Raw genomic sequence first — 16,139 nt, forward strand, 5'->3', positions numbered from 1 at the left:
CCCAAGCGCTGGGATTAAAGGCTTGCACTACCACACCCGGCCTTGGAAATGTAGTGTTAAGATGTCAGCCATGGTGTTTTCCTGTGCTGAGGGACTTGTGTTTTCATGCCATTTGAAAAGAAGACATTTTATTGTAGTTATTATTACACTTATTTATTATTTATTTATGTGTTTCTGCACACGTGTGCTACATGCCTGGCCTTCTTTTTACTTTTTAAATTATAAATTTTTATTTATGTGTGCTACAGCACACATAATGTAGAGTCCAGAGGACAATTTGGAAGAGTCAGTTCTGAGCTGATCAGACTTGGCGGTGGCAGTCACCCCCTACTTGCTGTGCCATTTCACAGCATGAACGCACACTGTCTCTCCTAGGGCCTTACACGCGCTGCAAATGTACTGTACTACTTACTGCATTATATCCTCAGAATTCTTTTGCTTTTACTTTTTGTGTGCTTGTTGGTTGGTTTTTCAAGACAGAGTTTCTTTGTGTAACAAAGCTCTGGCTTTCCTAAATTCACTTTGTAGACCAGGCTGGCCTCAAACTCACAGAGATCTGCCTGTCTCTGCCTTCCAAATGCTGGGATTAAAGGCGTGCGCCACCATGCCTGGCCTTCTTTTTACTTTTTAAATTATACATTTTATTTTAGTGTGCATGTCCTTCAGTGTGCATGTGGAGGTAAGAGGACATCTTGTGGGGGTTTGTTCTTTCTGTCATGTGCGTTTTAGAGATCCAACTCAAGTCACCAGGCGTGGTGACAAGCTCCTTCACCCGCTGAGTTGTCAACAACCCCCAGAACTTTGTAAACTTTTTTTTTTAAAAAAGAAATGATTGTTGTTGTTGTTGTTGTTTGTTCTTTGGAGATAGGGTTTCTCTGTATAGCTGGCTATCCTGGAACTCACTCTGTAGACCAGGTTGGCCTTGGACTCAGAGGTCTGCTCGTCTCTGCTTCCTGAGTGCTGGGATTAAAGGAGTCCCAGCTGGTCTTGAAATTACTGTCCTCATCTCTCAACCTCTCTGGTATTGGTATGGCAGTCCTATACCACCAGGCCCCAATAAATCACATTAAATTTAATGGACGTGTATTTCACAACATTTAATTTTTTTCTCCAGAAAATTTGTTTTAAACTAAAACGAAATCTTTACCTAATCCAAGATTACAACAAAATTAATGTCTCTTGCATTTTAATTTAGGCATATGATCCACTTTGAGAGTTCTTTGGGGGAGGGCATGTGACATTTGACCTTCATTTTTTGGTTTTGTTTTTTGTTTTTTGGTTGGTTGGTTGGTTTTGTGGAGACAGGGCTTCTCTGTGTAGCCTTGGCTGTCTTGGACTTGCTTTGTAGACCAGGCTGGCCTTGAACTCACAAAAATCCCTCTGCCTCTGCCTCCCTGCATTCTGGGACTAAAGGTATGTGCCACCACACCCGGCCTTGATTTTCATTTTTTTGAGATAGGGTGTCTTGTGACTCAGGTCAGGCTGGTTTCAAATTTTGTATATAGCTGAGGATGATCTTGAACTGCCGACCCTCCTGCTTCTGCCCTGAGTGCTGGGATGACAGGCCTGTACCACTGTGCCTGGTTTATGCAGTCCTGCGGATGGAGCCCCGGGCTTCATGCATGCCAGGAAGGCACTGTATGGATGAGCGGACTCCCAGCCCCTTGTTAGTTTTTACGCTATTACTCCTAAGTTATAAATGCTCCAGTCTCCTGCCCTTTTCCAGGTCATTATAGCTTCCTATATGAATTCTTTCCTCCTAAAGTGTATTCTTTAGTTTTTCAGTGACTGTTGGTAGCAAGCTCTGACTGACTGACCTATGTAATTTAGATTATTAAGGGACATTCAAGTTTATCCTTTTCATTGTCTGATATTAAGAAGTCGGCTGCAACATGGCTGTCTGTGTGTGTAATTCCCATTTTCCTCTGGTTGCTGTTGAGAGGTTGTTTAGACCTTGGTGTCTGTATTTTTGTGTGTGTGTATGTGTGTGTGTTCATGTTCATATATACACTCCCTAAATCTGAGGATTTGTGCCTTTCGTGGATTTTGGAAAACACTCTCTTCTTCCTTGCTTGGTACTCCCCTACCCCCTAACCTCCCCCTCAACTTTGTAACTGATGTTTCAATCCACAGCCTTGCACATATTGGGCAAGTACTGTACCATGGAGCTATGTCTCCGGGCCATTCTCTCATTTCTTTGGTCTGGTACATACTTATAAATCCCAGTATCAGAGAAGGAGGCAGGCTCTGGGTGAGTCTGAGGCCAACCTGCTCTACACAGCGAGTTCAAGGCCAACTAGGGCTATATAATGAGACCTTGTCTGATCAAAGATTCTTTTCTTTTTGAGACAGGCTATTTTGAATTGGGCCATGCTGACTTTGAACTCAGGGTAGCCCAGGTGGGTCCTGAACTTCTGGTCTGTCTGCCCGAGCTTCACGGTTGGAGTTGCAAGGCTATGGCACCTTCCCTGCTTGGTTTCTGTGGTGGTGGAGGTTGAACCCAGGTGCTCTTGGGTGAAAAGCAGGAACTCTACAAATGAGCTACATTGAGGCCTTTGGCCATGACTTTTTTTTTTTTCCTATCTTCTTCTCCCCTTTCTCTTCCTCTTCTTCCTCCTCCATTGTCTTTCTGGGTTTATCATCACATGCATGCTTGTGTGCTTGCTGTTGTCCCATGTGTCTCTGAGGCTTTGCTCATTCTGTTTGATAGTTTTTTTCTCTTTCTCCACTCTTTGAATTGGACACTTTATATTGTTTTGTCTTTAAGTTTGCTGATCACGTTTTATATTAAATCTCTCAATGGAATTTTTAATTTCAGTTATTGTACTTTTCAGTTCTTGAATACATATTTGTTTCTTTTCTTAATTTTTACAGATGCAGTGTGTGTGTGTGTGTGTGTGTGTGTGTGTGTGTGTGTGTGTGTCTATTTTGGTACACACATATGCCACAGTGCACATTTACAGAATCCATTCTCTCCTTTCACCTTTATGTAGGTTCAGGGTTGGAGTGCAGGTAGCCAGGCTTGCTTGTTAAGCGCCTTCACATGCTGGGCCATCTCACTGGCTCCACATTTGTTTCTTTTCTTTAAACAAATTAATAATTATAAGAGCTCATAGAGACAGCCCCGTACTTAAAAGAGTGTGGTGCTCTTACAGAGGACCCAGGTTTGTCCTGAGAAACCACGTGGTGCTGTAACTACAGTGCTCCCAGGGGATCCAGTGCTGTCTTCTGGCCTCGGAGGGCACCTGAATGCACACATACACATAGTTGTAAAAGAATTAAAAAGCAAACAGGCTGGATCGAGTGGTGCATGCCTATAGTTCTGAAAAGCCAATGCAAAGCGATTTTGAGATTTGTGTCAACCTGGGCGGCAGAGCGAGTTTAAGGCTAGCCTGGGTACTCCCAGAAAAGCCCGTCTAAAGCCTTCTTCCTCCTCCTCCTCCTCCTCTCCATTTGTTCCTTGTGCCTTGTACCCATGAAATCCTGGTTGTCATGCTTGTCTTTCAGTCTTTAAACATGGCTTCCTTTAGTCTTTGAATATGATTATAATAACCACTCTCTAGTTTGCTTGTGATAAACCCAATGTTTCGAGACCATTTATATTTCCTTCTTTGTTTGCATGACAAAATATTTTGTTGAGTCCTGAGCATTTTAGGTAATATAGTGTGACAATTCTGGGCTTTTATTTTTACCTTCTAAAGATTGCCGTTGCTTTGTTTATTTGTGTTAATTCCTGGAGTAAACCTGTGAAATCTGCTTTTCCTGCAGCACGCAGCCTCTGATGTCTTCACTTTTTTTTTGCTTTTGCTTTTTAAGCCCCGTATCCTAGAGATTGCTCCAGCGCCTGCACAGCTTTGTTTAGGCCAGAGATTGAATGGTTGTCTTCAAAACCCTTGAGCCAGTGAAGTTCCTTCTGTCAGTTTGAGGTTGTTTCTAAGCCCCTCAGGCTGTTTGTCATTCATCACCAGGGTCTCTTGTATTTCCTGTGCACATGTGTACAGATTTCCCTGCTGAGGGACATGGGATGACGCTGTACAGGTCCTCCAGCCCTTCTCTGTTTCATTCCCAGAATTCTCTGTTAGGTATCAGGCTAGCACTAGTGGAATGGCTCAGGAGGGGAAAGTGCTTGCTGTGTTAGCCTGGCAGTTGGAGCCCACGTAAAGATGGGAAAAGAATACCAATTTGACGTGGTTGTCCTCTGATCCCCACACACGTGCCATGGCACATGTATGAATCCACATTATGTACGTTCAACAGCAATAATAGAAAAAAAAAATTAAAAACCTGGCAGTCCAGTCATCCAGTCTGTTGCTTGCCCCACATCTCAGCACTGCTGCTGACCTCCTCCTTGCTCTTGACAACTGTACCTGACAGTGCTCCAAGTTGAGGGACGCCTCTGGCAGCGGCAACAAAGCCGTTCTTTTGATAGCCTGCATCTCCGTGCCCTGAGTGCTGGGGCCTTGGGGAATGGGAGTAGGATCAGAGTCCTGCCGTCTCATCCACAGCTTTAGTAATTTTCTTGTGTGCCTTTGATCGGTCTTCAGAGTGACAAAATGGTTGTTTCTGATGGCTGAGTCCATCTTTAGAGTTGTCTGGGGAGTGAGATCTGTTGTTCTCGTTCTGTGTTGTCTGAAATCGTGAGGAAGTCTGGGGAATTCCCAGATAGTGGCATCTCTTTAATACATGTTGCCTTCCTCGAGGTCCTCCTCGAATCTCCATCTAGAGTGTGTCTGGGACAGTCCCTCTTTTAACCTTTAACCTTTCATTCAGGTTCCTTACCTCTTTGCCTCCCTCCGCTGCCTCTGGGAATTGTCACTTCATTAAAATTTCTTCTACTGTCTCTTGTGTACTCTCAACTTATAAATTGTACTTTCACTTGCACTGAGTTTTTTTTTTTTTTTTTAGAAATTTCTTGGGGTTCCTTTTAAAACCAAACCCAAGCCAACTTTGTGTTCTTGACAGGGTTTCTCTGTGTAGCCTTGGCTGTCCTGGACTCACTTTGTAGACCAGGTTGGCCTCAAACTCACAGAGATCCACCTATCTCTGCTTCCCAAGTGCTGGGACTAAAGGCGTGCACCACTATGCCCGACCGCAACTTTGAGGGTTTTGCTGTTGTTGTTTGTTTGTTTGAGCCAGGGTCTTATGTAGCGCAGGCTGGTATAGATTCAACCGCAGAGGAGGTTGTCCTTGAACTGTTGATCCTCCTGCCTCCACCTCTGAGGTGCTGGGACTACAAGGGTTCACCACGGTGCCTACCTAGTTTTATCATTTAAATGAGAAACTTTAAAACTGTTTAATACTGAGTGCAATATATCCTCGTACTTAGGAGGCGGGAGGATTGTGTGAAGTTGGCATTTTGGGGCCACCTTGAGCAAAATAGACTTGTGTTAAAACTTCATTGTTTATCTGGCCATTGTGGTGTACACACATGGGAGGCAGACCCAAGAGGATCAGGAATTCAAGGCCAGCGTTGGTTCCATTGTGAATTCAAAGCCAGCTCTGGTTACATGAGGCAAACAAGGAACTTAGAGCCACCACAACAGCAAAACTCAAAACAAAGTCAAACAACAACAGTGACAAAACATAGCCGCAAAGGTCAATGTGGTTTAAAAGAAATTTCACTGTCGTCAAGGCAATATCAGCTGCTGTGACGCCATGCCTAAGTTCTGGATGACTTAACCCAGTTAACAATTCTCCTTCTTCTTCTTCTTCTTCTTCTTCTTCTTCTTCTTCTTCTTCTTCTTCTTCTTCTTCTTCTTCTCCTTCTCCTTCTCCTCCTCCTCTTCCTCCTTCTTCTTGTTAATGTCCTAGTTTGAATTAGTTACCCACTGCTACATGGTCAATTGTCCAAACACAGAGCCTTAAATTGGGTACACCTCAGCCCTGTGCACCTGGGCATGGTGTACCACAGGGCTGCAGTCAAGATGATGGCCAAGCTGCAGTTATCTCCCAGCCTGGCTGGAAGAAGACTTGCTTGCTTGCTTACCCATGCCACTGTTGGCTTCGCCATGGCTATTGGGCAGCGAGATATAAGCTTTATCTCCACCGTAGCAATGGCACAGAGGGAAGTGGAGGGTTGGGGGAAGAAACTAAGGTGGAAGCAGCTCTGTTTGCTACATCTTACCCATTGGATGTGTACCACCGGGCCTAGTCCGCATGGTAGAGGAATTATGCGATGTTAAGGGTGCTATTCCTGATAGCTTGCATGTAGGCAAGGTTACCTCCTCTTCAATGTGGCTTCCTCTTGGTAAGGCACCATCTCCTGGGATATGTCCTGTGGTTGTTTCTGTTAGAATATTCCCGATCTGAGACTGCTCAATGTTAATTTTTAATCTGGGCCATGCAGGCCCATGCACACACAGTCCCGAGACTGTAGGAGGACTGGCTGGTTCGTGTGCATAGATTCATAGAGGATTTGCTTCCCTTCCTCTCCCTGGTATCTCAGCTACAGCCTGGCTTCCCTGTCACGGGCCTGTGGTGATGACTGATAGTGCTTTAGTTTTTTTTTTTTTTTTTCTAGTCTACATTATCATCAAAGGTTTATGAAGGCTTCATTTCTGCTTCTCATTTGGGCTTCACACAGGCCCAAAGCCTCACCCCTGCACTGGAGTGGGTGTTAAAACTTAAGCCATTGGTTACTGAGACCAGTAGCCCCTGCCTCCAAGCCTCCGCCCCCACCAGGCTGTTCGCAGCATTGGCACACACACAGTTTATATTCTGATTTTTCCAGGCTCCTCTTTGCATTTCTCCCCTGGGGACTGATCTCTCCTTCTTGTGAGCTCAGCTATGCATATAAAACAACGCTGCTTATGTTTCATCCAGCGCTGTGGACTGCTTTGAAACGGGAGGCGTTTCCAAAGGTTAGCTAGAACAAATGCCATCCTTCAGGTCTCCAGATATTGCCTGGCCCCCAGCTGGACCCCACCAACTCTAGCATGGACAATTTCCAATTAGATCCAGACAAAGTGTTTTCCTCTCTGCGTCTCGCGTGCTTGGAAACAGCTGGCGGTTCTGACTCGGGTGGAGTCAGGCTGAGGATCTCATTTCCCCAGAGGGCTCTTTAACTCTCCTGCAAGTGGGTATTGGGAGAAGTAGGGTGGAAGTCCATGCAGGGATAGCAGGAGTGTCCACAGGCAAATGTTATCATTTGATGATCTCGAGCAGTGTAGATCAGCTCACGGAGTCTATATGTGCCTGTGGTTTCCTTGGGTCCTGGCTCTTTGTTGGGACCAAGTCGCCTCTTGGCCAGCTCTATTGGAAGATGGGAGCAGATTCCTTTACCCCTGTCTATCTCCCCCTATCTGCTTTGAATGGAGTTCACTCTGGGTCTACCTGTGGGCGGAATCTTAAGGGCTCAGCCACCCCCGGAGCAGAGAGGCCTTTCCTTCTGAGTGGTCCTGTCCACATGATCAGAGACACTCTGGTTGCTCATAGTAGTAGCTGATGTTTACTGATCATGTACTGTGTGCCGCATGCTTTACATGCAGAGGAGGGCTGGAGATAATCGCGGGGCGCTGGGACCTAAGAGATTGCTTCCATTTCAGAGGCCACAGCAACTCAAGCCTAGAATACCCTTGCCCAGGGTTCGATCAGCTCCCCTACGGTCTGGGCAGAACTCTTTGGGATGAATAGTTTCAGTGGGGAGTGCCCCAAGCCCAGGGATAACAGTTAGTTTAGCTCCCGCATTTTAGGAGCCATCCTGGCCACTGCTGTCCTGGATTCCCTGGAGAGGAGGACTAAGCCAGCTACAGGAACCCTAGGAGAGCCACTGCTGAGAACTTAAACTGCTCCAGGATCTAGGGTTCTGCACAGGGGTTGGACTTCTGCACACTGGTAATGAAGCAGCTTTGGGAACGGCCTCAGGAGGTCCAAGCAGTCCAGTGTCATTCCTGGGGTCTACATGAGAGCCACCCTAGTATCCTCAGCAGTTTTGGTTCTAAGGAATAAAAGCAGAGAGCGGACACCTCTGCCTCGAGGGCAGGTTCCGCAAACTCCCTGGGGAGTTTCTGATGACCTCCCACCTTTACAGGGAAGCCAAGAAATACGGTGTTGCAATTCAGCTTTACTGCTCACCAGCTGGGCATCCTAGGGGCAATTGATCTGCATTGCTGAGCCTTCATCTGCCCGTTGGTAGACGGTGCTGGAGATGCCTGCTGTAGTGGAGGCAGACTCTAGTGACATCACATACCACTGGGGAGAACCAGTTAGAGAAACACTGAGCTGCATCCTACCCAGGGATGTGAGATCCCTGTGGTGATGCGAATCTTTCCAAGGAGATGTCACAAAATGCACTTGCTGTTGTAGTCCCCCCCCCCCCCCCGCCCTCTCCCCCCCCCCCCCGCCCCAGAAGGTTTTTGAGAACCTCATCAATGACTCCGTCCAGTGGCCTCCACATAACTATCAGTGGTGGTGGGGTGTGTGTGTGTTTTCTCTTGGGCTCAGTGGTAGCAGCGTTGTAGTTTTCATGGGCACCTGGCCTGTGTTTACCAGGTAGGCCCTGGGATATCCACATACCACGGAAGGTTCATGCGGTGCCACTATCTGCTCCAAATGCCTTATGGGTCGATTTCAGTCCTTCTCAATATCTGTAAGCTAGTGGCCTTAGCACTCCCACTGGGCAGGTGAGCAAACTGAGGCCTCCAGATTTTCACATTCCTAGGCCACACTGTTAGGAAGCAGCAGATCTTAAATCCAGGTGAGTCGGCACTGTGGCTCATTCGGGAACCTCCATGTGTTGGCTGAGTGGAAGCTCAAGGTCAAGTTTATACCCAAATTTGGGGCTTTGTACCTGTGCTGTGCTATGGACATAGCCATGAAAGTGGGGGACCAGTCAGGGCCATGGCCAGTGGGTTAAATGAGAGGCATGGTTAGGAGGTGTGTGTAGGTGGGGGCAGCTTGGGACCCTTGGAGAACATTTTGCACCACCTGTCCTTTGTCAACGGTCTCCGTACTATTGCTTTTAATCAGTTCATAGCCCAGCACAGTGATGAACACCTGTGGTCCCATCCACTGGGGAGGCTGAGGCGGGAGGGGTGCTCTGAATTCTGTTGTCAGCCTGGGTGACAGTGAGCTTGGTCTTAGAAATACAACAAACAAAACCCAAAACAAAGTCACGGTAAGAAGTGTTCACTCCTGCAGTCTGCTCTGTACCCAGAAGTTGGCCAGGAAGGTGGATGTTAGTTCCTGGTTCCTGCTGCGGGGCTCAAGGGAGAGAAATGTGAGGGATGAGACTAGGCAGAGGGGCAGATGAGGTAGTCTAAAGTCTGGCGCACAACATCCCTGAAGGGAGTTGTACTTTGGAGTTTGTGTGTCTAGAGGGAGAATGGACCAGAGTGGTCCCAAGGCAGGCCTGGGGAAACCTCCTGCCTCCAAATGGAGGAGAGTCGCACAGAGCAGCGGCCACTGTAGACCTAGGTGCTCTCCAAAGTGAAGCTCCTAGTTGATCCCCACCTTATCCCAGCATCTCAATAAAGGTCCTCCTGGCCCCTTCCCCAGCTAAGCGAGGAGTTCAACCAGCAGCTGGAGGCCGTGTGCGGGTCCGTGTTTGGGGAGCTTGAGTCCCAGGCCGTGGACGCCCTGGACCTGCCCGGCTGTTTCCGCATGCGGAGCCACAGCTACCTCCGGGCCATCCAGGCCGGCTGCTCTCAAGACGACGACTGCCTACCCCTCCTTGCTGCCCCTGCCTCTGTCTCAGGGAGGCCCGGCTCCTGTGAGTACGCCCTCTGTCTGCCCCTGGCCGCCAGCTGCGCCCGTGGCTTCTCTCTCTGGGTAGGATTAGGCAGGAGGAATGGTCCTTGGCCATTGGGTCCTGTGAACCAATCTCGTGGGTGTGGCTGTGTGGGGATGTTGGACTAACATCTGTATTCCTGTCTGCAGCCTTCAACTTCAGAAAGGCCCCGCCCCCCATCCCGCCGGGAAGCCAGGCCCCACCCCGCATCTCCATCACCGCCCAGAGCAGCACCGACTCTGCCCATGAGAGCTTCACCGCAGCAGAGGGTCCGGCCCGGCGCTGCAGCTCCGCGGACGGTCTAGACGGCCCCACTATGGGTGCACGCACCCTGGAGCTGGCGCCGGTGCCACCCCGGGCCAGCCCCAAGCCCCCCACGCTCATTATCAAGACCATCCCCGGCCGGGAGGAGCTGCGGAGCCTGGCGCGGCAGCGGAAGTGGAGGCCGTCCATTGGGGTGCAGGTATGGTTGGCAGTAATAGCTCTCCAAGGCTCTGGCCCTATGTGCTTGAGAACAGATGGAAGGAGATCAAAGGGGACTTCTACACACACAGACCTGAACAGACAAACCAACAAGCAAACAAACTTTCCCTGACAGATGAGGCTGCCTCTATATACTCCATCACTCTTTCCCTGGTCACTTTTGTTTGGAACTTGCCAGCTAGCTTGGTGCATAACCACTTCTGGCCGGTCTAGCCCTATGTGTGCCATGTATTTCTTTGGCTAGTCACAGCCGCTGACTCCTCCACCCTGCCACCAGGTGGAGACAATCTCAGACTCGGACACCGAGAACAGGAGCCGAAGAGAGTTCCACTCCATTGGCGTTCAGGTGGAAGAGGACAAGAGGTAAGTCAGCGTGGGCCTCTCAGGTGTCTCTGGGGGTTTGGGGATGAAGAGGATCCAGGGCTGTGTAAAATGTAATGTCTTTGCTGGCCCACTGTCTTTGCACATGCTATCTTCCTGGATGTTTCCTGGATGTGAAGCCACACCTCTCTCTTTGTGTCTGTCTGTCTATCTGTCTGTCTGTCTGTCTCTCTCTCTCTGTGTGTGTCTGTGTGTGTATCTGTGTGTCTGTGTGTCTGTGTTTCCATCTGTGTCGGGGCCAGAGGTCAATTTTAGGTCTCTTCCATATATACATATGAAAAGTAAGTGTGTGTGTGTGTGTGTGTGTGTGTAGGTACCAATGTTGAAATTTTCAGGAGTTGGTTCCTTTCACCATGATTTGATTAGGCTTTTGTGACAAGAGCTCTTACCCTCTGAGCCACTTCACCAGCCCACCTTGTGTTGTTAAGACAAGGTTTCTCCATGGCTTGATGCTCACCAATTAGGTTAAGTTGGCCACCGAATCCCAGGAGTCCTTCTGCCTCTACCTTCCTAGTGCCGGGGTTACAAGTACATACCTGGCTTTTGTATGAGGGTTCTGGGGGGATAAAACCTCGGTCCTGGCGCTTGCATGAGGAGTGCTTTACCACTGAGCCTCATCCCTTCCTACTGGGGCGGAGTCAGGGTAGATGCGCTATACACGATGGTGTTGTTAAGGTAGGTACCAACTCTACATTGAACGCTTGAGAACTTTTGCCAGCCCAGGTGACCGGAGGCTGCAGAAGAGATACAGTGGTCAGGGGAAAGAAGAGGGCATGGAGGGGTGCCGGGGGAGGGGTGCCGGGGAGAGGTTCTAGGTAGGTGCTGAGCGGGCCTCCAGCAGTTGTCCTTTAACAGGAGATAGCAGGATTCTGCCAGTCCCTTGTTACATCCTGGGGTGTACAAGTGTATGAGCTCAAACGAAACAAACAAACAGGAAGATTGCTTCTTGTGGGCCCCTGGCAGTTATAACACTCCTCCTCACTTGGCTCACACAAGCATTTAACCAGTAGGGGGTACCTATTATGTGCCTGAATCGGTGGTGACTCAGAGATACTAGAATTGCCGGCAGCCACTATTCTGGCATTAGGTAGCCTCAGAAACACTGCTTCCTTAATTTCCAGGTGAAGAATTAACATTGTGAGCTCTGGAGGGAGTCCTGGAAAGAGTCCTCCCTGCTTTGGGAAGCCTGTAGGGAGACACTTTCTCTAATGACCAGGTGGCAGTGCCACTGTGGCCCCACATGTCCTCTAGGCTGCAATGACACCATGCTGGCGGGCCTGAGTATTGTGGCTGGGAACCTTCTTGGCGCTGGCTCTCAGGGCTCTGGGTAATGGGGGTCATTAAGGCTGTAGCCACGGCAGGAATGAAACTAGAGCCTGAGTTCTTCATAGCTGTTCTCAGGCACCGTTGTGAGGCTTTCCAAACCTCCCAGAGTCATTATAGTTCCTGTAACCCCCTGAACCCCTGAAGTGGCCTTGTTTGAGTGACTGGCTAAGTCTTGGGGTTCCTGGGGGGAGTCACTCTTTCTGTTCACTCTTGCTACTGTAGCTTCATGAAGCCCTGTATGCTTCTGAGATGTTGGCGCGGCTAAAAGCTGCCCAGTCACCTTACCTGTTCGAGCAGCTGCTCTCCTCCATGTTGCAGAATGGTGGCACTGCATGGCGAAGTCCACGGGCAAACCATGGTTTGAATCCTTGAGAGCGTTAAGCATCACAGACGGATGCAGCTCTGTGCTCCCACTCTCCATCCTGACTTCAGTGCCTGCCCTAAACCAACCCACAGATTCTCATTGGTTCCCTCGAAAGCTTTTTGACTCCTCATTCAGATAGGTTCCTACTGGAGGGTGGCCCTCCGTTCCTTCTAGCAAGCCAGAATCCTGCAAATGGCGCAGCAGGCCTTCGATGAGCACTCGGCCATTCACTGATAATGTCATTCAACCAATAATTATTGAGCATTTGGTATGTGACAGCTCCTGGACTATGTATTGAATGCCCCGAGAGCCGCCAAAAACATGACTTTTGCCCCATGGAACTTATAGGATAGAGGGAAGTCAAGACAGTGTATAGATAATTCACAATTAAAAACAGGATTTTGCCGGGCATGGTGGTGCATGCTTTTAATCCCAGCACTCGGGAGGCATAGCCAGCCGGATTGCTGTGAATTCGAGGCCAGCCTGGTCTACAAAGTGAGTCGAGGACAGTCAAGACTACACAGAGCAACCCTGTCTCAGGAAAAAAAAAACAAAAACAAAAACAAACAAACAAAAAAAGATTTCAGCTCCCTGTTGAGTGTAGTGGGCTCATCCCATTCCAGATTGTGTGTGTGTGTGTATGTGTGTGTGTGTGTGTGTGTGTGTGTGTGTGTGTGTGTACACACGCGTGCAGTCAGGGGATAACTCACAAGACTTGGTTCTTGTGGGTTCCAGAGATCAAATGTGAGACTCAACAGAAAGAAACTGTTGAGCCATCTCACTGAGCCCACAATACACTTCGTTTATTTTTATTTTATTTTTATGTGTATGAATGTTTTACCTGTTTGTATATCTGCACACCGTGTGTATGCAGGACCCCTAGAGGCCAGAAGAGGGTATCAGATCCCTAGAACTGTAGTTATAAATGGCTGTGAGCTGCCATGTGGGTGCTGAGAATCAAACCTGGGTTCCTATGGAAGAACAGCCAGTGTGCTCTTAACCACCGAGTCATCTCTCCAGCTCCCAGGACAGACTTCTAAAGATGACAGTTGTTACAAATTTTGATGGGTACCATTTTGATGTATTTAGGAATTCTCTTCTATGCCTATTCTATTAAGAGTTTTAAAAAATGAAAACCCTTTCTCCCCTACCTCCTTGTTTTCTGGTGCTGGGACTCAAACCTAAGGCTTTGCATAAGCTGGGCAAGAGTTCTACCATTAAGCTACAGCTTTATTTTTATTTTTAAAACAAAGTAGAATTTGACTAAATGTTGAGACTCTACTGAGATGATCTTGAACTTTCTTTTTCCCGTGTGGAATGTGATATAATACATGAATAAATTTTCCATGTTGGTCTAGACTTTCAAACTTGGAATAATCTCTGCTTGATCCTATTATGTGCTTAGATTAAATTTGGCTTTACAGGGTTTAAATAGTGTCATAAACAAGTCTGTTTCTCACTTAAAAAAAAAAAAAAAAGCCAGCCTTGACATAGGCAATGCTAGGACCCTAGGCTCCTTCTCATTTCCTGCCCTTCCCCTTCACTTATTATTACTCCACATCTCCCAAAAAGTGTAGTTTAGATTTATACTTTCTGCATCTGTAATCTTAGCAGTTTGGAAGGGGGTGGGAGGAGGAGGATAGAGTCTTCTTTTATAAAAGACTTCCTGAAAATTCCAGCACCTTCATTTACCTTGTATTTGCTGTAATCACACCACATGGGGGTACCTAGCTGCAAGAGAGGCTGTGACCACACCACATGGGGGGTACCTAGCTGCAAGAGAGGCTGTGACCACACCACGTGGGGGTACCTAGCTGCAAGAGAGGCTGTGACCACACCACGTGGGGGGTACCTAGCTGCAAGAGAGGCTGTGAAGTATAGTCTATCACCCAGGAAGTGATATGCAAGACATGAAGTGCACAGCTAACAACTGGGGCTTTTCTGGATAAAGACAAAACCAAAACTGGATCTATGGAGTCCTAGCAGTTTTAAAAATCAGTCTTGCTGTATTATTTTTAAATATAATTAGATCTAATTAAATATAATTAGATCAATTATAGTTATTGCTTGAAGATTTTTACATATGTGCTCATAAATAATATTGGCCCATAATTTTTTTAGACATGATCTCATGTAGTACAGATTGGCCTTGAACTCTGATCTTCTTGCCTCTATCTTTCAAGTGCTAGAATTACAGGTGTGTGCTACCATGCTTGTGCCATAATTTTGTTTCAGCTGTTATTCAGTTTAGATATCAAACTAATGCTAGACTTCTAACTTGAGTTTGATAGTTTCCTCTGTGTGTGTTCTTAGAAACAGTTTGTATAAAACAGAGTGATCTTTTCTCTAACGGCTAGCAAAAGTTGCCTATAAGAACTTTCTAGTGTCCTTTGGGGAATGGGAGAAGTTTTAAAGCTATCTTTACTTTGTTTAGTAGTTATTAATCTGGTTTTATTTTCTTCTTCTTCTTGAGTCAGTATTTTTAAACCATTGTATAAAAATGGACAATTTACAAAATTCTGGGCAGAAAATATTTTTTTCTTGTGCTATTGTAATGCTGTCAATGTTTATTTTTTTTCCTCTATGTTGTTTTGTACATTTATTTGCATTTCTAATACCACGTTGTTTTAGTGGTATTTAGTGGTATTTAGTTACTGTTCCATTGCTACGAAGAGACACCATGACCATGGCAACTTATAAAGGAAGGTATTTAATTATGGACTTGCTTACAGTTTCAGAAGGTTAGTCTATGAGCATTGTAGCAGGGAGCATGGCTGCAGGCAGACAGGCCCGCCTGCATGGTGAGGAAGCAGTGACTGAGAGCTTTACTTCTTCTTCTTCTTCTTCTTGTTCTTGTTCTTCTTCTTCTTCTTTTGTTTTTTTGGTTTTTTTTTTTTTTTTTTTTGGTTTTTCGAGACAGAGTTTTCTTTGTGTAGCCTTGACTGTCCTGGACCTGCTTTGTAGACCAGGCTGGCCTTGAACTCACAGTGATCCACCTGCCTCTGCCTCCCGAGTGCTGGGATTAAAGGCGTGCGCCACCACCGCCCGGCATGCCTGGCTTTTAGTGTAAGCTTTTTGGGGCTCTAAAATTCCATTTAATTATTCTGTTATTGTTACATCTGAAGGTTTCAAATTTAGTGTCTTATATTGGTCAGTTCTAAATAGTTTATAACTTTTGTCATAATTTGTTTTCTCTTTCTTTCTTTCTTTCTTTCTTCTTTTTTTTCCTTTTTCTTTCTTTCTTTCTTTCTTTCTTTCTTTCTTTCTGAGACAGGGCTTCTCTGTGTCGACCTGGCTGTCCTGAAAGTTGCTTTGTAGCCTTGGCTGGCTTCTAACTCAGAGATCCACCTGCCTCTGCTTCCCAAATGCTGGGATTAAAAGTGTGTGCCACCACCACCCAGTCCTATAATTTCTGTTTTAACCTTTGCATTATTTAGAAGAGGTTTGCTGTCTTTTCACTTTCTGAATATATATAATTTTTGGAGGGAGCATATATTCTCATTATTAATTTCTGAATTTACTGTGTGTGGCCACAGTATGTGTTCTGTCTGACGTTCCTTCTTTGGATTGTTTTCTTTTAAATATTTAAAAAATTTCATTTTACCTTTTATTTTATGTATATGGGTGTTTTGCCTTCACGTATATCTGGGCACCACAAATATGAGTCTCTGTGGAGGCCAGAAGAGGGAGTTTGAACCAATGGGGCTGGAGTTACAGATGGATGTGGACTGCCCTGGGTGCTGGGAATTGAATCTGGGTCTTCTGGAAGAGCAGTCAGTGCTCTTCAGTGCTGAGCCAGCCATCTCTCCTGCCCAATTTCTTAGATTACTGAGACATTCTCCATCGTGCATACATACA

At 46.8% G+C, this 16,139-nt stretch overlaps 1 protein-coding gene across 4 annotated transcripts in view; it reads left to right on the forward strand.

Annotated features, from left to right (window-relative positions):
* Dlgap3 (DLG associated protein 3) overlaps positions 1-16,139 on the forward strand; it is a 68,925-nt gene that overhangs the window by 37,743 nt on the left and 15,043 nt on the right. For all 4 annotated transcript variants that reach the window (XM_051171170.1, XM_051171167.1, XM_051171169.1 and 1 more), the window contains exons 6-8: positions 9,496-9,709; positions 9,877-10,190; positions 10,488-10,573. In XM_051171170.1, the coding sequence (XP_051027127.1) occupies positions 9,496-9,709; positions 9,877-10,190; positions 10,488-10,573 (614 nt within the window). The remainder of the gene's footprint in view (positions 1-9,495; positions 9,710-9,876; positions 10,191-10,487; positions 10,574-16,139) is intronic.

This window comes from Acomys russatus, chromosome 29 (genome assembly GCF_903995435.1).
Source record: "Acomys russatus chromosome 29, mAcoRus1.1, whole genome shotgun sequence".
Lineage (NCBI taxonomy): Eukaryota > Metazoa > Chordata > Mammalia > Rodentia > Muridae > Acomys > Acomys russatus.